Source organism: Acanthochromis polyacanthus, chromosome 1 (assembly GCF_021347895.1).
Source record: "Acanthochromis polyacanthus isolate Apoly-LR-REF ecotype Palm Island chromosome 1, KAUST_Apoly_ChrSc, whole genome shotgun sequence".
NCBI lineage: Eukaryota > Metazoa > Chordata > Actinopteri > Pomacentridae > Acanthochromis > Acanthochromis polyacanthus.
Window position 1 is genome coordinate 22,983,738 of NC_067113.1, and position 24,209 is coordinate 23,007,946.

At 40.1% G+C, this 24,209-nt stretch overlaps 1 protein-coding gene across 1 annotated transcript in view; it reads left to right on the plus strand.

The window, feature by feature from the left end:
* Nucleotides 1–1,871: 1,871 nt before the first annotated feature.
* Nucleotides 1,872–24,209, plus strand: part of LOC110954448 (uncharacterized protein C14orf132) — a 29,276-nt gene continuing 6,938 nt past the window's right edge. Inside the window, exon 1 of the mRNA XM_022198984.2 lies at nt 1,872–2,396. Within this exon, the coding sequence (XP_022054676.1) occupies nt 2,370–2,396 (27 nt within the window). The 5' untranslated portion in view covers nt 1,872–2,369. The remainder of the gene's footprint in view (nt 2,397–24,209) is intronic.

Genomic DNA, 24,209 nt, shown 5'->3' on the forward strand with positions numbered 1-24,209 from the left:
AACCAATCAGCGCAACGAATAGGCTCCTAGAGCGCCGGAAATCAGAGGATGGTAGTTCGGTGAAGCCTTATTTATACAGTCAATGGGTGAAGCTCAAGTATATTACAGACATGTTAACAGAAAGATTGTTCAGAGTCGGTGCTAATGGAGCTCAACGACTGTTGTCGTTTTTGTTGTCGACCCTGGCAGAGAATTAAATTCGTTGCCGTGGGTTGTCTAGCGCGGCTAGGCTAGTTGTTTCCGGTTGTTTCTGTCAGAATCGTCGCGCCTCTGTCGTCACTTAGTTACGCCCGCCTTCTGACTCTACACTTCATGGTGATTGGTCCGGCCAGTTTTAGGAGAATCCAGCCCCAAGCCTTATGGAGGGTAACTAGACCCACCCTGGCAGAGAATTAAATTTGTTGCCGTGGGTTGTCTAGCGCGGTTAGGCTACCTCTCGGGCAGCATTCCCCTTAAGACACTGATGGAGGAATTGTTTTGGTGAAACATTTGCATGCAGGAAGGTGAGTGCTGCCAATTAAATGGAAAATTCTAAGTAAAAACAAGCAGGGCTGCCTCATTGAATGATTTAAACCTTTAGCAGAACCTGAAACTTTCAGTGTGCATGTCACTGCCCAGAGATGGTTGTCATTTCCCATTGTGATGACGTTTTTGAAAAGACTAACACATAGACTGCAGCAGTTTAAATGCTTGGCCAGTGGCAGGCTCATACCCAAAATCTACATGCAGAGTCAGACCAGTCCTCAGGAATGTCAAATGTTTTGTATCAGAACATTGCTACGAGTTGGTCGATGTCGTTCACCTCACCTGCCACTGACTGATGTCTCACAAAGAAAAAGAAAACGCTGCAAACCAAAGGAACTAATATACAGCCAGTTTGTTTGAGGAAAGGCTTGGCTTTTTCTGTTCCTGAGCCTTTCTTGCAGTCTGACGAGGCACATTTTCCTTTTGGAGAGAGGTGCTGTTGATAATCAGGATTCAGGGACTGTGCTTGACCTGGAACAATGCTTAGATGGGTGGTAAAATAACAACCACATCAGTGTTGCATAGCCAGACCATTCTCTAGAGGTGACACAGCGATGTGCAGAATGGTCTGACTGCACCTCCTCATTATTCTTCTACAGGGAAAAACAGCTCTAGCACAGGCTTGTGATGCCCAAGGACTGCACTACATAGAAAGACTGATTTGTTAGTGAGGTATGTTGAACCAAAAGACAAAGTTTTCTTTGTCCATGTTCAAAATTTTGGATTTTACTCAGCTGTAAGATGTGTCTCCCTTTCACCAAATTATTTCCTGACGATTCTCCATCAGTGACACAGATTCTCAGCTGAGGGAAAACAACACCTTCAACTGTTCTCCAAAATCCAAAAATAAATACATGATCAACATGTTTCCCTGGGCTGTGTGCTGTGGCTTTTATCTTGCATCCTGAAAAATAACTTGTCCTTGCTTGTTTTTTTTGCAGACATGAAAAAGTATTATTTTTGTATGAAAATACAGAATAGCAGAGTGTTTTAGCTGAGTCGGATACTGGTTCATGTCTCAGACTGAGCAAAGACATAAATGTGCTTCCAGTTTGATTTAGAAACAGACTTTCTGCTTTGGGGAAAAGGATTAAAAATGCTCTTTTTTCTTGCAACAGAGAGAATATATTTTATTTTCAGCCACATGTTTTAATGAGTCTGAAGAATTTAGGAAATTTTTAGAGATCAATGGTAAGTGGAACAACCTTCTGGGGTTTTTAAAATGATGCAGGCTGGGTATTTATATTTCAGGGGGAAAAAAACAGATGTTCAGAGGCAGGAACTGAGGGGTAACTGGAACATGTAAAAACAGACCAGAAGTAGGAAAATGGTACTTTATGCCCACATAGTGTCAATTTCCACAGGAAGAGGGGGAACAAAAGGGACAAAAATACATGAAAAATAAAAGAAATGAGGCACAGAAAGAGTGGAAGAGACAGGAATGAAAGGAGAGAGGTGGGATGAGGAGGCAGGGAGATGAGAGACAGTGAGGGAGAGAGAGCAGATCTGCGCCTCCTCCGTTATATGTGACAGTCGCTCCTCCGCCTCCTCCACTCTCTCGCAGCCACATCTCTTCATTACTCTGTCCGCTCCTCTTCTTTTTCCTCCTCTCTCGTTATTTCCCTTCGTTTTTCTTCTCTTCCTCGTTCCCCTCTTCCACTCTTCATCTTCGACATGCTCGTCACGTGAAGTCCGCCAACTTGCAGATTGGAGGTGGGAAAAAAAGGAAAGAAAAAGAAAAACAAAGAAACCAGCAGTCCAATGCTCTAACGGGAAATAAGAGAAAGAAACCCACGCACGTTTGCATCTTTCATTGAGTGCCTTGGCTTGAACGGAGCAACAGTATGGATCTGTCATTCATGGCTGCTCAGGTGAGATTTCTTTTTCTTTTTCCATCCAAACTGTTTAAAGATGTTTGATTTGTCCGAACTTTTACATTTTCTTTATTACGTTTGATTTCATGGGCGTGGCTGGTCAACAAGTTCACTTCACGTCTTAACAGAGGGTGAAAAAGAATATCTTAAAATCGTGGATCAAGATGAAAAGCATCCCATATCCTATTCATCTGGAGAAATCCATGCATATTCCACTGATAATGTTAAAGAACCGGCGTGGTGGCTACAGATGGGACTTTTGGCAGTATTGTGGTCTTTGAAGATGTTTTCAAATGTGATTTTAATTTCAAAATTAACTAGGATATAGGTTTTGTAGCTTGGAGACAGAATGCTTTTGTGTGTCTTAATCCCATTTTCATGTATTCATTTCATCTTTATTTATATCTAGTGTGGTGGCTACAGATGGGGCTTGTGGCAGTTTGAAAATGTGTTCAGATGTGACTAATTCTAAAGTTTATTAGGCTTTAGGTTTTCAAGTTCATTAAGTGATGCCTGCCTTGGGTATATTGCACTTTTGTGTCGTTTTTGCATCCGAATCAAGAGCAAAGACTCTCACTCAGGTGTCATTTACCTTCACTGTCACTTTGTTTATTATATTTTTATTTAATTTCATCACTTTCTCCACCTAAATCATACTGCGTAGGCCTACATTTATGCAAATTGCTACCCACAGTAATACAACTGATTTTGGCTCCACACAGAACATGTGCTGTCGTGCATCTGTTGTGGACATGTGGTTTATTTTCATTACGAGCTGATCTGCTATTCTTCTTCATGTCCTCCCCCTCCTCTCCATGAGTCTGGCTTATGGTTTGTCTGGTGCCATCTCCTTTGCAACTACTATTAAAGGGTTCATAGCATTATTTTAGTTTTTCCCCCCTCCCTGGCTGTTCTGCGGGGCCAGACGAAGCCAAATGCTCCCAGATCTTTTTAAATCAAGGACCTCTAATTGGAAATGCATTGGAGCATGGACCTATCTGAGAGCACGTTGTTGTTCAATATGACCCGACTGAAAGGGAGGTGGAGGAATAACTATGGAGAGCACGAAGCATCAAAAGCCACAAAGGTGGAGAAGGTGAATTTAGTTCCAGTGCCGGGCAGAAACAAACAAACAAAACAATCAAGTCCTCTGAGTGAGTACACGGAGTTCGAGCTGGAACAATTTGTCATTTAATTTGTAAATCGAATAAAAGTCAATTTGGCAATCTCAGAAAACAAAGTTTAAAAAATCCTCAAATCCAACTTCGCAAATGTGAATATTTTTTGCCATATTTTTATTTTTAGACTTTTTCTGATCTCATATGATTGGAAACAGGTATTTTTCTGCATATTTGTTTCCTAATCAGACAAAATAAGACAAGAGTAAAGTTTAAAGCAGTAAAATACCTAACATGTTGGCCAACAATAAACAAACTTACGTAGAATGTTAGTCTCAGCTGATATAGTGACACGTCTGGTTAACAGAAAAACTAAACAACAGTCACAAAGCTGCTACAATGGAGGACATGTAGACAATGATTTAAGAATGCAGTGAGAGACTACTGGTCACAGATCTGACAAAACGCTGGATGTCACAGTGACATCCAGCATCTAGCAACCCGCTGTGGGGCTGTGTCCACTGTACAAACACAAGATTACTCATTTGAAACTAACTGCTGGCTACAAAATCACTCTTTATTCTCTCAATCACAGCTCCTTATATAATGTACACTCTCTAGTAAGTAGTAAACTGAAATTGTGAATGTCGTTTTGCATCATATCACTGACGATTTCGAGTCCCACAACTGTAATTGTTGCATCTAAACATGAAACATTTCACCGTGGAATTGTTCAAAGGAAGTACTGAGATGCTTCTTTTTTGTTCATTTGTGCCATTTTTGAGGACAAATTTGCACACAACTTTCATATACTCAAATTAAATGACAGAAGATGGCAATACAGTGCACTATATAGCAAATAGTGCATGTTTATTGAAGACAAAAACAACTTTTAAGTGAATTTTCCACGGTGGTGCAAAGAGACAGACTCCAATTAGGCGTACACGACCTCATGACCCCATTTGTTCAGTCTGCCCCTGTGACAGTTTTCCCTTTCACCTTTTTTCCTCTCAGCCACGTACCTTCCCTGCACCCACAAAGAATGCCACCCTCTCAGATCAGTGATGGCTAATTGAACTGAAGGGAAATTCATTCCGGTGCCCTGAGTCACTCTGTAATGGTGACTGTGAATGAAGTCAGGCAAACGTCCCTGGAGTTCTGAAGACCGACTTCACAACGGATGATTTTTTTTGCCCATCCATCTCAGTGTAGCTCTGCCGCCTGCAAATCATTGGACCTTCACCATCACTTTGTCTCTAAAGGATGACGGATGTTGCCATAACTGCTCCCTCCTAAAGACAGGAAAAGTTTTTAAAGAACTCTAACTCAGAGGAGCTGGTTACTGATTTTTCTCCGCGTTGAGGATGAAGAACGAGCAGTTTAGAGGATGGGCAGGTCATTACTGCAGCAGTGTGATACGTCTTTTTAGAATTTCACTTCCTCTAGAAATTAAGCAGTTTTCTTGTACCATTCTGCAGAATACAAATTGGTAATGTAATTGGCTATTGTTTGGCTGCATTCATCATTCTTCTTCTTCCTGTTGAAGGGGCTTTGTACGATATCACAGAAACATACTAAATAGCTCTCGACAGAACAGTGTGTGCACTTTTGTGTTTGGTGAATGATTTGCATTTGGCGGCGACGCCTCACTGGTTTCAAATGAAAAAGGGCATCCTTCATTATGCTGAAAGTGGTGGCATCCTCGAGCATTGCAAAACATAGATTAATAGGTGACAATCACAGTGAAGCGTTTGAATACTAAGCCGAGTGCAATGAGGCGATTTCTTCCTTATCTTTTCAATTAGACTCAACCAAGAAAGGTTTTGCAGGACTTGCCACAGCTCCGATGTGGACAGTGAGGTTTTCAGACCAGCCTTGTGAGGACTGGCTGTCAGAATGTTTAATTGGCAGATGTTCAGGCATAAAAAAAAGGGAGTCAGTGTGTTACTAGCTAATGTAGAGGTCAGCTTTGATGTGTTGTAGACAGTCTCCAGAGCTATCCTGGGCATTTTTCCAGTCTTGGACTTGCTTCAGCAGACAGATCTGGCGCTCAGGGCAGTAAAACCCTGAAGGCTTTGTCTATCCAGCGCACAGTGACCCGGGTGGCATTGACCTTTCACTCATTTTCTTTATCCTGCACAGACTTGTATTTGAGAAAAAAAGGCACAGAATTCTGTTTATTTACTCTGAAACATTCTCTCCATTCACATGTTTGGTCATACTTCACAAGCAGTATTAGTTTTATTTCCATATTCTCCGTCTCTTCATGAAAGGGCTTCCTTCTGCATTACTCATTCACTTATTCAGTGAAGCCGTGGCTCCGAGCCATTCTACCTGGCAGGGTTGTCCGTCTCTTCTCGTGTTAAAGAGGACAGACAAGAGTGAAAGGATAAGGATGGAGAGAAGTACTGACAGCTGCAGCAAACAGAGCCATCTGTGTTTAACCACAACACCAGGGCACCCGCACCAGCGTCAGAAAAAACGAAGAAAAAAAATATCTTAGTTTACTTTGGTTCTAAATGATACCACTACAACAGCCTGAGAGTCAATACAAGCTGTGTAGATGACTTAAAGTCAGAAATAACATGCTGAAGACGCTGTAAGATGTTGTGTTTGTGCACCAATCCGCAGATATGCCAGTTTTAGAAATGCAAGTTCACAAATGAAAACACACTTTCTGCAGCTACCACAAGGTTTAAATTGAGATCATCTTTGTTGTCAATTGCATAAAAAGAAATGAATTACATAATCACATTATCTCACTGTGAATTTTTCATGCCCTGACGGTCCCTTTTTGAAAATCCCACGGTCGCTATAGTGGAGGCTTATTTGAAGAGGGTAATAATGGCACAGCGGCCTTTTCATCTCGAGTAGTTCATTTCCCCTCTGGTCTGCTTTTGTCTGCTTTTTCAGCAATCGGTTTCATATGGAAGCTGTAGTCTTGAGATAGTGAAAACTTGCAACAGCCTTGGTTTTTTTTCAGTGTTTTCCCATTGATTTGACTTTGGAGTTTTGTAAACTCACTGAGAAAATAAAAATCAGCTTGAACAATTTGAAAGGCGCTTTAAGAACATTCAAAAGCAGGTGACCTTATCTTTGTTAGGGGTCATTTTCTATTTTTAGCAACTTTCCCAGAAAAGCTGCTTGAAGATCTGAAGACTTTTCATTTTTCTGACTTTCATACTTTATTTATTTGCACATTTTCTCCCTTCATGTTGATTATTGTTCAATTCAATTGAACTACAAACAACAAAATCCCTTTTTGTGCATCTCTGGTTGTACAGCGCGAGTCTCACAGCCGCCATTAAAAGCCATTTATAGAGAGTGAAGGGGCAGAAAGCGACGTGAAGACGTTGAACATGTCACCCTGCTTGACACAACTCCATTAATAGATGATTTTCACTGCTGGGTTGAAGGAGAGGTCAGGCTCTTCACAGCACGGCCCCTTCATAGTTTACTCCCTCCTGATGGATGTACCCCATCCACAAAGAGCAGAGAATTCACAGGAGACAAGAGCCTTCAGAAAAAAAACACACAGTGGGCTATATTTTGGTAAAAGGGTCGCTTTGGTTGACAGATTTTTATGTCATCCTCCTCTTAATAAGACCAAAGTTTCATTAAAAGTGCTCCAAGAGAGTGGAGAGCCACTGTCAAATGGTGTTAAATGAGCACTCGCAGGTTCACCGTCTTTCTGTTGTAGGAAGAAATCTTTGTGCCATCAATAGAAACAATCGACTAACTAACAGGAAATTGCAGGCCTCTATTTTTGTCTCTGATCACTCCTGGAAGCAGGTGCCAAAGAACATTGTAAACAGCTGACGGCATGTTAAACCCCTCCCCCATTCTTCAAGGTTACTGTAGCAACTACAGAAGCAGAGAAATCCATCCAGTGGTACCAGGTGTGTGCTAATCATTGGATCCGAGCAACAATTTATCTCTTTGTATGATTTAGTGTGCATGTACAATAATGTTGGCTTGTGATAGCAACATAGTTTGTTCCGTTAGAGTGAAAAGATGTGGTTATTTGTGGTGAAACCATCATTTGGCACGGCTATCCTCAGATCTTGTTTGGTATGGTTTCACTAACCTATATATTATATATTATACCTATTTGCTTACACACTCCGATATATAGCATTTGTAGTCTTTGCACAGTTGAATCAAAATTTGGATTCCTGCAAGAGCAAAAACATTATGAATTGATTTTGCAGCATATTCTGTCTGCAGAGGTTAACATGTTCAGCAACCCAACAGTACTTTTAAGCAAATGGAGCATTTCAAATACATTACTGTAATGGGCTGTAAGGTACATTAACCCTCTGAACTTCAAGCAGTTTCTGGGTGTTTTTTTTTGCTTCTGTCACATTTTTATTGACTCATTTTCACAGTAATATGAAGTCCTGCACCTCTATGGAAACAGCATGACTATGGCTGGAAGTAGTCAGTTTTTTTTTCTTAAAATTTAAGGATAGCATTCAGTCAGCAGTGGTGGTTGGCACTTTCGCCTTGCAGCTAGAAGATAGTTCGTGTCCTGGTCCTGAGCCTGGGATCTTTCTGCATGGAGTTTGCATGTTTTCCCTGTGCATGTGTGGGTTTTCTCCGCGTTCTCCGGCTTCCTCCCACAGTCCAAAAACATGCTGAGGTTAACTGGGAATTCTAAATTGTCCATAGGGGTGCGTGTGAGTGTGCTTGTCTGTTTCTATATTAACTGATAGACTGGTGACCTGTCCAGGGTCCCCTGTATTCACCTTAAGCCAGCTGGGATGGACTCCAGACCCCCCCCCCCAGTGACCCTAATGAGGATTAAGCGGTGTATAGAATATGGATGTATGGATTCTGCCAGCAGGTTGTGGGGTTAAGAGAGTGTAGTGGTAGTGTAGTATTTCACCACTATGGGAAACCTAGCATAGTGTGCAGGAATGTTATTGGAGCTGGCCTTGTCTTCACTGGATTTTGGATTTGGGGAAGTTGACACATCAAGGAGTCAAACCTGTTATCTGTGGTACCAAATGCACTGGTTAGATCTTATTCTCAAATCCTTTTCTTTTGACATATTTGAGCATTAAGCTTAAATGTAATCCTTGTCTTGACTGTATAAATGTATGCCAGCAAGTTTGAGAGGTAAGCAACCAGGCAGGGTGAAGTAAACGTTTAATCTTACATTCGCCCTCATCATTCTTCCTGTTCGTCTTTATGCTTTAATCCAGAGGCAGTGCTGTTACTGGAGTGTGCATCCTGCATGGATCTTGAACTATTGCCATCGTATTGTCTTACGGTTCATACGGCTTCAGGCTAAGTCTTTTAGCGTGATGTCCGCTGCACATTAAGTCAGACTGTGGGTGTTTTCAGCCAACCGTTAACTCACGGGGCATTAGCTCAAAAAGCTACCTAACCACAGCTGATGAAAGACTTACTGTTTCAGAAAGAACTTGGAATTCTGCCTCAGCTGCACATGAGCCAAAGAAGACCAGATAACTGGCAGGTGTAGCAACAGTTACTAAGGAGGAGGTGGGGCTTAATGAACTGTGAGCAACTGACAGGAGAAACCCAGAGATTGATGAAAATAGGTGACTCAGCTGCTACATTACAGCACATAATTTCCCCGCGTCTCTGTGCCATCTTATTCCACAGCATGTTTTCGACTGCATACGCACATATCTCCCAGCTGTTTTGCACCTGAAATGAGTGAATATTGAAAGAAGTCCTGGGGAGAATGAAAGGGAGACTTGATGAAGTGTGACAGCCAAGTATGAAGTAATAACATCTTCTCCTGATAGACCTAACCCACTAACTGCATGATGCTTCCTATATAACGGTGCCTCTGATATTCTGCAGCGATGAATTATGTATTCCAACATAAATAATCTATTCTCCGCCCATCCCCGAGATTAATTTCAAAGCAGCTTCATCCCGTCTATTGATATGTTTTAGAATAAAATTGAGCTATGATTGGGGAGTAAAACTTTGAGGAGTGTTGCCTCAGCCTGGTAATCAAAAATGAGCTCCAAGCTGACATTCCTGCCACTGAAGCATCTGAATTTTTCTCATGAGCAGTTTTTTGGGGGTAGAATGTTTGAAGAGTTAACAGTGGGCGGTTGTTCTGCTTTGGTGACGGCCGGCGAAATGGTGAATGGCAACAGCTGATTACACACTATCATCGAGGAAGCGGAGATGAATTATGATTGTAGTTAAACATCACCACGGCTGCTGTAATTTATTGGGCTCATTATGCATTTTTGGAATCATTAGCATGCTAAGCACTACACGAGTGTAGCAAGACTCCAACCAGTTTCCCAGGAGTTAAATTGCTTTCATCCCTGGGCACAGTTTTACGACATGATCTCCAGTGATTACAAAAAAAAGAGAGTGATTTGTTCTCCGGTTTTGGACAGAAAAGAAAGTTTTCTGCGGATTTTCCACAATTGCTGCCAGTTTTTCACCTTTTACAAACCCTGCTGACTTCAAACAATGCCTCTGTAATGACACCAACAACAAAAACCTGCTTTTTGATTTGATGTGTTTCACTGGGCCGTACTCTTTGACTGTGACCTTGGGTTTGTTCAAAGAGAACTGCCCTGAAGCTAGTGACACAATGTACAGACAGGCCCTTTTTCCTCTCTCTTTTTTTCTCCCCCATCTCACTCACCTCTTGTTCAATCTGCAAAAGGAGGTGAGGTTGTATTGCACATAATGTACCTTCATTGCCCAAGAAATGATGTCGCCCTGGAAGAAAACTGTCTTTAGGGTTTTGGTGACAGCCTTAGCAGCTCAAGAACAATCTGTCAACTATTTCAATACAGCACCATAAGAGATTATATAATACGTTTCCTATTGGAACTCTGCTATTCTCACAGTTCATTCCTGCCAGATTTATCTGATAATTTAGCCCATCAATGGACTAGTTTCAATTTCCCCAATGATGTTCTTCTCAAAGGGTAAATTACATCCCTGCTCTGTGCTGAACTACAGTGTGTTCCCGCCATTGACTGCAACCATCTGCTTGATATTTTACACCATTACATTTATGAATAGCGGCTGTTTTTTTGCCTCTACAGCTCTGACGATGTTTCATATAAAGCAAACCTGACTGTGACCTTCTCATTTTGAGTGCATGCAACTTTAATGCCCTGGTGATGAATCAGGCACTTACAGTACAGTCAGTTGTGTTACATATGGCGATCATTTGGAATGCCTGCTGGTATGCATGAGTGGTGGAGAAGTACACCAACTTTGATTTTTTTTTTTTCTTCTTCTTTTTTTGAATGCTGAATTTTTTATGACATCGACAAGGAGTTGTGAATCAATTCACAGCTACAGCTAGTGTTGACTTTCACTCCTGAGCTTGCACCAGTCTAAGTGATGGATCTTTATCGTATTACCTCATGAACTTTTTATCATGATTTCAGGTGTTTTGGTCCAGTGCTGAGGTGCAGCACAAGTGTCTGCCGTTTATTATGTGCATCATGTATGTATTTGGGTTTACAGCTGTAAGCCCCTGCAGGGTTGATGCTGTGTGGGACTTAATCACCCACGTGTAACAAAACCGTTCAGACACTTGCATCATTTAGAGGCAATTATATTGTTTATTGCTGCAATTACGAATCATAGACTGAACATGCCAAAATTGATTAATCCCGCACCTGAGCCTTGTCGCTTTTATATGATTTGCCGTTGTGCGTAAACATGATTCTGTGTCCTGACGCCCACCTCATTGCTCCCTGTGATATATATATCCACCTCAGAGCGGGAAAAACACACAAATCTATCCATTTATAGCAGCGACTGACAAACAAAAGGCCTCCAGCAATAATCACAAGGCTTTTACAAGCACGTTTTCTTGTGTAAATGTTTGCAATCAGATGAATTTCTTTATTCGCAATGGAATAATTTGCGTAGAATTTGGTTTCTGTCCACATTTGTTTTGTCACATTGCCCATGAACTAACAACACTGAACACATTTACACAAACACATACTGTAGGAATCATGGTAATTCAAGACTGAGGGGCTTTCAGAAAGAGGAAGCACTGCTCAACTGTTACAGTATCTGGAAACACTTACTGTAACTAGGCCAACATGGCACACGCGTGTCAAATTCATAATACCATCCACCCCCTCCTCCCACTGGGAAAATACATACAGCAGCCATTCATGAATGCTGATGCCAACCTGCAGTGATATAGACTGTGCTGCAGCAGCCACTGTACATCAGTGCAGGCATTGGTATACTAATTTAATTTTACAGCAGTTGTGTTGTTATGCTTCCAGCAATTTACGCACTGAAGAAACACTGCTGTCCATGATTTCAGTCAAAATGGTAAATTTTGCAAGGAATCGAGGTTGTGGTAAATAGTTTATATTTAGTTCAATATTTACATGCAGTATGAAGAAGTACACACAGTAAATCCACCACATACCCTAAAGCTCTTAAACTGCAGCACTTTAGAGAGCACTGAAACTCAAACAGTTTATTTCATAGAGGCTGTAAATAAATCACTAGCCTCGAGACTGCGGGTAGAAACAGCCCATTCCTACCACATATTTCACATATCATTCTCCTTAACTTTTGCAGTGACATCTGATCTGCTATGAGAAACATTATGCTGTCCTCACTAAAAGTTGCAGCAGCTATGTATATATATATATATATATATATATATATATGTATATATTTTTTTTTTAACCTATACAGCACTTAGCATTCTCCTGCATTGCATCCTCCAAATATTGGTTTGTTGAGTTTTGCAGGATTTAATTAGGAAAATATTTATGTATCTGTAAAACTGCAAATAAGCACAAAATAAAATCAAGTACCTTTGAGAAAAATATCTCAAGTATATCAGTAGAGAAAAGATGACTGACATAAACTCATGTGAACAGGTGCTTAAAGCTATGCCAAGGAACACACAATATGAAAATGCAACAGTCAGTACCATTTGCATATGCACTTGTGCTTTAATCACTAAGTAATGATGTGTCTATTTGTCCAAAATACTGTAACCAATCCATGACATAGTAAAAGAAGCATGTTATTATAATCGTAAATAACTGATGACTTTCAGATGAAACCAGTTTGTGGACTTCAAGGCACAGAATTAAGCAGATCGATGGCTCTCATTCTGATCACATTACAAAGAAAAGCATTTCCTGAGCAGTACTTCCTGTTCCCATCAGCTCACTTCCTTTTTAGTGCTGCTTCACTGCTGCCACCAGCAGGTGTTACTAAAGAACATACAAAAGGACGCAAGAAACCGATTCCAATACAAACATCTACCTCCATGCTAACAACATATACAATAAAAAATGGCAAATTTTGACAAAGATTCATATCGTGCAATCAGACAGCCTTGCTTGGTTCTTTAAGTAAATTAGTCGAATTAATGACAGTACTCGCTTCTCTATATGCGAATGTTTCACCACATTAAGTCCCAATGACACTCTTTTGCAGGGACATCAATGTTACATTCTTAGCGCTGCCCCAGAGCATTGCAATGAGTTCAAAGAAAAACAAACAAGCATGAGGTGCACTCAGACCATTCTCCAGCACAGTATTAATGCTGGCTGTACAAGACTAATAAATCACATGCTAATTAGAAACAGAATGTGATTAATGCACAGTTTTGCCCTGACAAATGATTGCAATTCAATGTGACAGTGCTGCCATTAATTCTGCCCTCAAGTTGATAATGATCAGTTTTTGTTGACATTGCCAGAAATGTGTAAATCTAATTATCGTACGTCTTTGTTATTATAGAGATTATAGCTCATGGTTGTTTTGTGTGAGGAGACAGAATATCAGAAAACATCTCAAAACCCATTCCAGTACAAAGCAACATCCCTGAAACCTGAGTGCAGCAATGTGCGATTGAATTATAGCAATTATCAAACTGTCCAAGCAACAAAAAAACAACAATAACAGCAAAAACACATTATGAGTTCACTTCAGGGAGGAGCAGTTGTATTGGATTGCATTAGATTGTGCAGGTGGACCTAAAAAAATGAGTATGTAGACCTCTACATTAGAATAACTGGCTATGTGTCCACCCTCCAATAAAATATGTGCAATCACAGGATTATTTGAAACTAGCCTTCAGTAAAAATCAACCTTTTGCATGCTAGGAGTGTATTACATCCAAATACATCATATTCAGAGGTAGAGTTTCCTTAGAACCAGGCGTGGACACATCTTTTCATGTGGTCTCTGTCATGCTGTTTGGTCTACAAGAGAGACTCACTGCAGTCACACCAGGGAAACTAAAAGAAACTGATGTTGTAAATGTTTGTTGGAAGTGCACCAAACACAGGTAGGGTGTACCGGGTTGATTGGCACATTGTTTTAGCAGTTAGTGTTCAAGGAGTGCTTTTTGTTGCATACTAATTGGATCAGATGTAATTTGTTCACTGACAGATATCAAACTGCAAATTGGCAACAAAGAAATGTTCTTCCAAAGATTCATCCCTTTGTTGCTTTTCACAATCTTTCTTCAGTTTCATTTCTCCATTGTCCTGTGAGAAAACTAAGCGCTTTTTAGTATGCGTCCTGCTTTTTGAGTTCACTTAATTACGTCTCTTTTACATACTAAAAACCTGCCTGGGATTAGTGTGGAAGTGGGATCCAGCTTTTCCGTGACTTGTTCGACTTAACAGGAGAGAGATAATTAATCATGTTCCTCTGTGAGACTTACACTTTGTGACAGCAGCAGGAAAGCTATTACACAAGTGAGGAACAGATGAAGGGAAGAATAATTGTAAGGGCACTATTCTATGAAATTGAGTTTTTAAAAAAAACAATGCGGAGATGACAGGAACTTAAACATGCAATTTATATTTGACAGGAAGCGTGTTGGTTCACAGGGGTCTGCAGAGACTGAGGGCTGCAGGGTTTGACACCGAGTCTGTGCACAACAATTAAAACGGCAGAGTGTGGCTGATCGGAAAAGTGATGGGAAAGCAGAGTTACAGTGAATATGTTCTGGTGTTCTGGTGGTTCTGGTGGAGAAGTTAGTGGAAGTGAGTCAGTGTTTTAGAAACTTGCTAAACCGACAATTCAAATATGATCCATTGGACAGAAAAGCAAGCATTATATTTGTATTTAGACACAGTATATGTGCCAGAAGTCATGTGTGCTTGTTGACATACATGCATCATGTATGTGCAAAGGAGAGAAATTCCTGCTCTCTGGCTATCGTTCAGGAATAACTCCTGTTGTCTTTCAGTCTCATTTCCCAGTAGAGTTATTTTACAGTGAGACCTAGCAATGGAAGTTGCCGTGGCTATAAGTATTTATAATTATACATGTAAATATAAATATATCATGGTATGGGAGGAAAATAGATCACCATAGTCTTGGAATACAGAAATTAATGAGACAGGACATTACAGACAGAGCAGCACAGAAATGTTAATGCAAATTACACAGTAAAAAATAAGAGGCTGATGAAGATATATCAGAAGCTGTTACAGAGTGATTTATTGCCAGTGTAACACTGTAATCACATTACATGCTTTCCATAGGAGGGTGCAAGAGGCAACTGTAGGAACTCTATATAGTCCACTCTCTGATGAATACAGCAATATATGGGGAGGAAAGCAGTGAGAAGATAGGATTCAGAAAATAGAAAGTGACGAGAGGTGGTATTCTCCTTAAGGAGATGACTTCTTAGCCTACATAAGATGAGAAGTTCTGAAGTCATTGAAGCCTTGGGGAGCCAAGAGGGAGAAGATGTGAGACCAGCAGTATCAAGGTCAGAGCAGTGAGAGCCGCTGTAAAAGAGACGCCAGATGCCACAGAGAGTTCTGACATCCAGGCCTGAGCCACGACCCCGAGGCTCTGTTGGGCGAGGAGGTGTGAGCAGATCACTTCTCAGCCTCGTAGGAATCTCAAGTGTGAGCACTCACATGAGGTGAAAGTGAGGAGTGCCGAATTCAAGGTGACTTGTAATGTTTTGCTGTCATTTTGTCACTATTGTTGCTGCTCTTCCCTTTGAAATGTAGGAGAAAGTGCCAAGTTTTCAGCTTTGTACCAAGATTTCTTCATTGTAATTGGAACCTTCAAACGGTGGCTTTCGCCTTTGTCAGGACTAAACCAGGGGAAGCGCATATCAATGAGATTCTCAAAATAGTCTGCCCAGCACATGACAGCATTAGCATTATAAAGCACTGTTAGATACATTCATCCCCTGCTTTTTTAAGTGTAACACTGGATTAGTCCCCTAAAGCAGGAAGCACATCTCTGTGGTGAAACTTGCTTTTGTTGCCGTGCAAAATGTGTGTGTGTGTGTGTGTGTGTGTGTGTGTGTGTGTGTGTGTGTGTGTGTGTGTGTGTGTGTGTGTGTGTGTGTGTGTGTGTGTGTGTGTGTGTGTGTGTGTGTGGACCAATATAAATGCTGATCCCAAATTAGAAAGCAAGTGTCCCAGTTTAATAGCAAAATCAAGACAGTCGATGAGTTTAGATAAAATGAGAGATTTTCATTTCCACAGTGGATGATCATTGGAACAATTTGCAGGACGCCACTATTTGTCAGGACCATCGTCGCTGCTAATGATAATTCACAAATGGCAAAGAATGTATACACATGGGCGAGACAGAGCTGCACCGTGAGTCACAGAGACTGAGGAGCCCTAAAGGAAAAGCTGCTCGTCATCTTTTAGATAGTGGCAGAGATGTTTCTTGCTCATATTATCGCCATCTGCGTCGCACTTGAGAGATTAAAGTAAATCGGGGTCCTTCTGCTTGCTCTGTATATAAGAGTGTGGGCAAAGCAGGGCCACCTCTGCTGCACCTCACCTCCAAGCAAGTCTTACATGAGTGGAGATTCAATTAAGGGCTTCCATCTCTATGCCTGAAATTTCTCTATTGCACAGTGAATGAGCAGGCATGGATGGAGCCGTAGGGGCGGCTGATGCCAGCAAGAGATACACCGAGCTCATGGTGATTTTTTTTCTCCTTACTCAGACAGATTTCTTTACACACACACACACACACACACACACACACACACACACACACACACACACACACACACACACACACACACACACACACACACACACACACACACACAGTGTACTCCAACTTCACCCCTTAAGGTTCTATAATGAAGAAGACTAAACAATGCATGTAATTAAATATGAATTCATATGAAGATATAAGCACATTTCTTGGTTTAACAATACATAATTAGATAAGAGGTCATTTAATTTCATATTCATTGATCTCTGCTGTAGTAGCAGAAGTGCTTCCATCAACTTTGTCCTCATTTTCTCCTATTCAAAGCAAATAAATGATTCTAGAAGTAAGTGTTTCTAGATGTAGCCACGGGCAGCGTGAAATCTGAGGTGATCCTTCCCCTTTGAAAAATTTGACCTGTCAAAAACTAAAAAAAAACTAAATTTGTCTGGGAAAATTTATTCAGAGTTAAATTTTTCTTCTCCTACAAGAAGAAACCCCTGTCCATAGAATTTTAGACCAAAACGCTGCACCAGAAATATGAGTGTGCAGCTCTCCAGTCTCTTGCCTGTTAGAGCCCTTATCCTGAGAAGTGGAGAAGTGTTTTGGTTCATTTTTAGTGGAATGAACCTACAAGGGAAGTGAGTTAAGGATGCACTCGAGCACAAGTTTGATTTTATGACCCCGGCTGTCTTTCTGCATTGTCCCTTATTGCTTTGTAGCGAGCTCAGCAGCACTCTTGTTAAATTTACTTTGTCACTGAGCTTTTACACTTTAGCTGAAGGTACGACTAAGAATTGTGACCACTCATGGGTTTTAAGGTGCTAAATAAGGACTTGCCCACATGTACAGAGGCACATTTAACAGGGGGTTTTCTCCATTTTTCTCAGAAAAAAAAAATTCAATTGTAATGCAAAAAATCATATGAAGCAATGACAGGAGCATGCCAAAACAACAGCTGTCATTACAACTCATATTCTAAAGCCATGTTGGCCAATCAAAAGCATGAAGATATCCTATTATCGGCTGTAGTATGCTACCAACAAGAAGGGAATCATATTTGTGGACTGACTTTGACACCCCTGTTGCTCAAAGTAGTGAAAGAGTAACTGCAGATTTGTTTGTTAAAATGTCAAAAAGAAAATCAGTTAGCAAGGTTAGCAGCAGCACTATTGTGGCCAAAATCCTGTCAAAAACTCCTCTGGCTCTACATGCTGACACTACAAACAGTGTTTATGAATATCTTGATTCTGGAAGGTAGTTTCCTAAAGGTCTGTTTTCGGTGACCTAGAACTGTGTGGACAAAAGGCTGAAAAGCATAAAAAAAGCCTAAACCTGTATATGTTTGGACAAGAGAAAACAACAGAGGTGGAAATCAGGGAAGACAAACAGAGACAGACAGACTGTTTCATGCTCATATAGTGTGAAGGATGGTCAGCACAGGTGAGCCAAATCTAACCGATAACCACTGGCTCCGCCCTCAAGCTCCAACGAGGAGTGGGTTTCAACAGAAAGTCTGACATTTTACAACATAAAAGCACAGGTCTACTCAACAACTTTATTTGATTGACTTCTCCTCCTATGAGGAATGCCTTCCATGAAAAAAAAATAAGACTGTTTGCCTGCACGATTGCTTGCATGTGTACATTGGGCAGGTGGTACAAAGGTCTGTCACTGGGGCTCATCATAACCGTCAGACGCCTTAATGGGAACGAGGTGACATGTGACTCCACTGTGTGCGTTTTAATTGAAACGGCTCCCAATGTAACATACATGTGCGAGCTCTGCATGGAGGTTTTGGAATTGTGCGATATTGCACAGCGAGAAATCTCTGTTGCTATAGCATGACGTGTTCTTTGGTGTAAACTGTACCATAAAACACATGCTGCACATGATCCAGTTCATGCATATTTAAAATGTCTGCTGCCATGAATAATATATGACTCCATGGCTTTGGGGAAAAAGCATTTTTCTGTAAATCTTGAAAAGTATCTTGAAGTGAAGATGTGACTGGTTATTCTAATTCACCGCATTCCAAAATATAACAGCAGTGTATTTTAGTGCATTTTCCAGATTAATCAGCCTCTGAGATGGGTTACACTGCAAAGTTTCTTTTAGAAGTAAAGTCACTAGAAGTTAGGCCATATACCTGATATTCTTATAATTTATGTATATGTAATAGCTGGCAACCTGACATTAAATCCCACAAATAATGTTGATGTTTTAGTTATAACTGTGCGATGTGCTGAAATAACGCTTAAAGTAAAGTCACTGTTCTGCATTTTACCTCGTTTAAAACTCTCCTTGTGTCTGTGCGGTTGGGTTTAATCAGAAGTTGTTGAAGAGAATGATCATTATGATTTAGGAGAAGAAATACAAAAAAAGATATTTTATTAAACCTTTTGGCCACTTTATGTGCAAAACAAAGTTTATGATACAGTACTAAAAATGATGGCAAAAGATCTGTTTGACGCGATAGTTTTCTAAATAATAAAAGAGAATTGAATAGAGAAGACTATAGTCTGCAATCTGAGCTCGTCAATTCTTTAAGACCTGCTTTTCAAGATATAAAAAATGAAATCCTGACTTGTCTCTTCCCTGCTTCTTTTATCCCTCGTCCTCAGTCTGTGCTGTGTTTTAGATGGTGCTGACGGCTGTAATTGTGAAGTTTTAGGATTTTTCTCTTTATTCCTGTGTGGCTCAAGTGGTTTTTCAGCACGAGATGAAAGCATGACAGACTCAGATGTACACTCAAACATGTCAGACGTTGAGACAATAAAGCATTTCGACATTCCCAGGCGTGTAAACAGACATTTGGACACACAGAGTCTCTTTGTTTCTCTTTCACTCTTCCTCATAACTTACAATCCTTTTCTCGTGTGATCATCTGGCTCTGCTTTGCAGTCTCATCTGGCTGGAATAAGAAATCACTCTCTGTTTGTGGTGGATTTGAATGTTTCATAAGATGATGGATTTAGTTTCATCTCCCATTTTAAGCAATCGTGCAACTGCTAATTAAAAGTATGTGAGATACTGTCAGTGAGGAATTATCCCAGATAAGATAAGATAAGATAAGATAAGATAGACTTTATTGATCTCACAAAGGAGAAATTTACTGTTACAGAGCTCTTAGGAACAAAAAAAATGTGATTATGCATTATTTTCTGCACATATCAGAGAAATGTTTCTTAGTTTCCAAGCCTTTATTCTTTGTTTCTATTTCTTACTGCTATGAGCGGTGGGGGGAAAAAAAATCTAATCTGTTGAGGTCAGATCTAACACCAAGAAAAAAACGAGAAGGTAATACACTGATCATTCATTTCAAAGAACTATAATAAACTTTCTTCTGTCCTGCCGAATTTCCATTGAGCAGACAGATTGAACAGGGCGTCAAGTGAGGATCACTTGGGCTACACTTGCTCTATTGAGTTATAAGATTTATTAAAAATGCTTCTGGCCTGCTGAGACAGGGAAAATCAATGAAAGCAGAGCTGTAAATCTGACCAAGCCTGAAAGTAGAGGTTTCAACACCACTGTGCTGGTGAACAAGCCTCCTTAAAACCCTGAAGATTTATGGCGTGACTGGTTCAATATGCGACCGTCTCCTATGGAAGAGGCCAAATCTGTTGTTTTTTCTAGGTGGCAGCGACGCTATAGAATACACTGGCTACTTTTCTGTTCCAGCTGCTGCACATGAGATGCTGAGATTTATCTCAAGGGCAATTTATTCACTTTCCTGAATTGTGGTGTCATGAATTGCATGTGTTGTGTGCTGAAGTTACCAAAACCAATGAGAAAACTGATTTAATCTCTTATTCTCCAACTGTTAAATTGAAGATGGCACAAATTTGTGATGTGCAAGGGCAAAATCTGTGACTATTGATCACAAAAAAGCTACATTTTTAGCAAAAATGTAAAAGTAAACAGCATCAAATTTGTTCTTTTTTTTTTAAATTTGTGAACATGGCATGTACATTGCTTTCAGATGTGAGTGATGAAAATATTGCACTAATATATATATATATATATATATATATATATATATATATATATATACACACACACACACACACACACACACACACACACACACACACACACATATATATATATATATATATATATATATATATATATACTGTGCATTTATTTTGCAATGAAGCATAGCGTTGTTACTGACAATCACATTTGCATTTAGTGTTTAAGATTTAATGTTCATGTATCAAAGTGGGTGAATTCTCTCAAAAGACTCCTTATTTCCGCTCAAATTCACTGAGAGCAGTGATTTCCATATCTGACGGCTTCATGTGATTTGCGTTGTGATTCACACCTGTGGCAGCAGAGTGGTGATTGAGGCACCAAGATGCCAGTGAGCCTTCAGAACAAGTCACATCTGTGTGCAATTACATTCTCGCTAGCTGCTGCTGGGAGATCCACAATTTCCCCAGCTCTCTCTTGGACAACAAAAGCCCTGATTGGACAGCAGAAGAGCATTTTAAAGGGTGCTGTGTGTGTAATAATATAAGCAGATGGCTTCTGACTGCCACAGACAGCATTTAAATTCCATGTGAATGTCAGAGAGACGTGCTTTGTTTGTCACTCAAGCTTGTGTTATAATTGAAATAACTGAGAAGGCAGTGTAATTATTAAAATACGCCCACACTGGTGGTTTCACATGAGCTGCCTCATCTTCTCAGGACTGTGTGGGATTGACATCTGGCTTCCTCTAGCCTACCTACACATTTGCACACATGTCTCCACACGTTTTCCACTTTGCATTTCTTTATAACATAGATATATTTTTGAAAATACAATATAATCTTAAACAAGTTAAATAATTTTGTAAAAATGTCACAAAAACCTGAGAGGTGTTTTTCAAACCAATGCAGCAGTTTTCACCTGTGTTTTATCAATCTGTGATAAAACTGAATTCGGACAGTACTGACAATTTAACACCGCTCTTTGAAGTAGCACTGCAAGTACTTGTTTCTATCTTAAAAACTTCCTTCAAAAAAAAATCTTAGGTTTGGTAAGATTTGTTACAGGAGCTGTAGGTTTTGTTCTAAATCACATCAACCCTAGAAGCAAAAACATCACTGAAATGCATGCAGTTTGCAGGAAAAAAAAAAGCTCATTTTATTATGAGTTCTGCTTTTCGACATGTTTGAAATCCCTTTAAGCTCATCTCTGTATATCCGAGTTACATATTTAGAAGTTTATTCATGCTTGAAATGGCTTAGATGTAACTCTACAACACTGATTCCTTTAGAATGTGCAGATTTATAAAGTCCTTGTCTCCCATTCTCACTGACAGCAGCTCAACCAACCACGCATGTTTGAACTGGAAACCAATTCTGAAGAAGAATCCAGATATAGAAAGCCCATAACTTCACATGATTGGATCCTTATGTTTGTTATGTATGAAACCCTGAAAGTCTGAATCTATGTTTTTGAGGCAGCAGTATTAAGATCAAAATGCTCAGCCATGGCATTAGCTGAATATTTGCAGCATATAAAAGACACCACATGGACACGTTCAAATAAAACAGAAAGATTTTCACCAGAGGGAGCCTTTAAAGCCATGCCTAAATCATGATTTCAAAATAAAACACTAAAAGACTATGAAGACAGATGACAACTGTCCAAAGCAGGCTGTGAGAATGTCACATCCAAGCAGGGCTCAGCAGGAGCAGAGGTGGGTGTGGCAGCTGGGAAAATCAACAACCGTGGATTTGCATTCATTGTGCGTGCAGTTTCAAGCACAAAGTCCATTCTGTGTGCCGCAGGAGTCCACCACTGTGCCTGTTTGTTCTCTAGAGTACACCTTGAAGTTTCACAAGAATGGACATTGATTTTAAACTGGCCTCATTATCAATCAGTACAGAAAACCCCACTTGTTCTGTCTGATTTTGCTTTAAAAGCCATACTGAAGTGAGTCTGGAGTTAGGTTCATGTTTCAGTTTCACAACAATCCAGAGACTTTTATTTGGGGTTTTCTTGTTTGTGCCAAAAACCATTTCACTCTAGCACTTACTGGTGGCGACATCCCACAGGAGGCAATTACGGTCCATCCTATTTCACAATTACTGTGATCATCCATGTAGGATGGCACAGCTCTAGGAACAGCTGGGACGAATAAATCAAAGCTGGGAGAGCAAAGCAGGTGGAAGTGTACATTTTCACTGTACCGTCTGCTGTAGATTGGGTTTTTTTTTTTGCCATGTGGAGCATTGCACAGGTGTAGCCATCAGTCAGAACCAAGAGTGTGCTGAATGTGCAAGTCAGGAGATTTCTCTGCTGTTGGAGTGAAGTTATTTCCCAGCTATTCCTGTTTTACCTTTAAACTTGTAGATTTCACTCATCATGTAATTCAAAATCCAAGCATATTGAAGGATTGTTTTTTTCAGTTTTTGGAAAAAAAAATAGCTTGTTTTGTTGTATGTCTGTTTTTGTCTCTTATCCACACTCTTATACTGACATCTAGTCATGCAGTTGGTTTAGCGGAGACATCTTCAGTTGAGTGGAGTTAACTCTAATTTTATGCCACTCCAAGGACAGGAAATTACACTTCAAAAATTCAGTGCCTGCATGTCTTCATGTCTTTGCAAATACAATATCCTGGTTGCTTTGAATAATCCACAGACCTCTCTCGCTCTCTCTCTCTCTATTGCTTTCATTTTCACCACTGTCTTTTTTCACTTTCTCTAGCCCTACTTTTTATTCTTTCTGTGTAATCTTAAAAAAAAAAAAATAATGGAAAATGAGACCGCTTTCACTTTGGCCATGGGATTACGCTCTAAATGTTCAGGAGGCTGAACTGCAACACATTTAGTGAGATTCAGCAGTTTGGATGTGGTAGTCGAAGCCATTTAGTCAGCCGTTGTTATGCTGAATGTTTACGGCTTCCAGGAAAATTTGGTTGGTAGCATAACTTTATTATCGAGGTTACTCTTCTGTGTATGTCAACAGGCAACTATTTCCTGGTAGTATTTCTTAAGGGGGAACCTTCCCTGCATGTTCAGATGCCACTTCTGGGTGTCCATATTTCCCTCTGTTCCATTAGTGCTTAACCGCTCATTACTCTCTCACCTCAAATGCATGATCCACTTGAGAACACAAAGAGAAGCAGTCCCAAGAAAAATGATGACATCCCGATGCCTATACACATTGTCATACATCATCTCTGCCAAAAATAGTAAACCTAGACAATTAAATATTTAGATTAAGCCGTACTACTGGAATACTGTTGCACACACTCTTAGTATCCAATTCATTATATTCGGTACACTTCCCCATTTATGCAAATGGCTCATTCTTGTGGACAATGACTTACTTATAAATAAAACATTAATGTAAAGAATGCAGACAAGGTTGAAAGCTTCAGTTATCATCTGACTAAACGTTAGATTAGCCAAGACACAGCTGTGAATGCAAGACACGGTTTTCAGCATTGGCTAGAGATCAGAAAGCGCTGTGATTTAAAAAAAAAAAAAGATATCAAATCAGCCACACGTTTTTTAGAGGTCAGAGGTGCTCCTGTAAAGAGACAAGTCAATTCAGACAGGATGTACTAAAGATGTTGCTGCACCATCAAAGCTTCTATTCCAAGTTTATTTCTATGTTATTTGACACCCAGAACTAAATTCTACAAAATATTTTGGATGATTTTTTTTTAAAAAATGTCACACCTGGGAATTTTTGTATTTTTACTCGGAATCCAATTTAAGGGTTCAATATCCCCAGA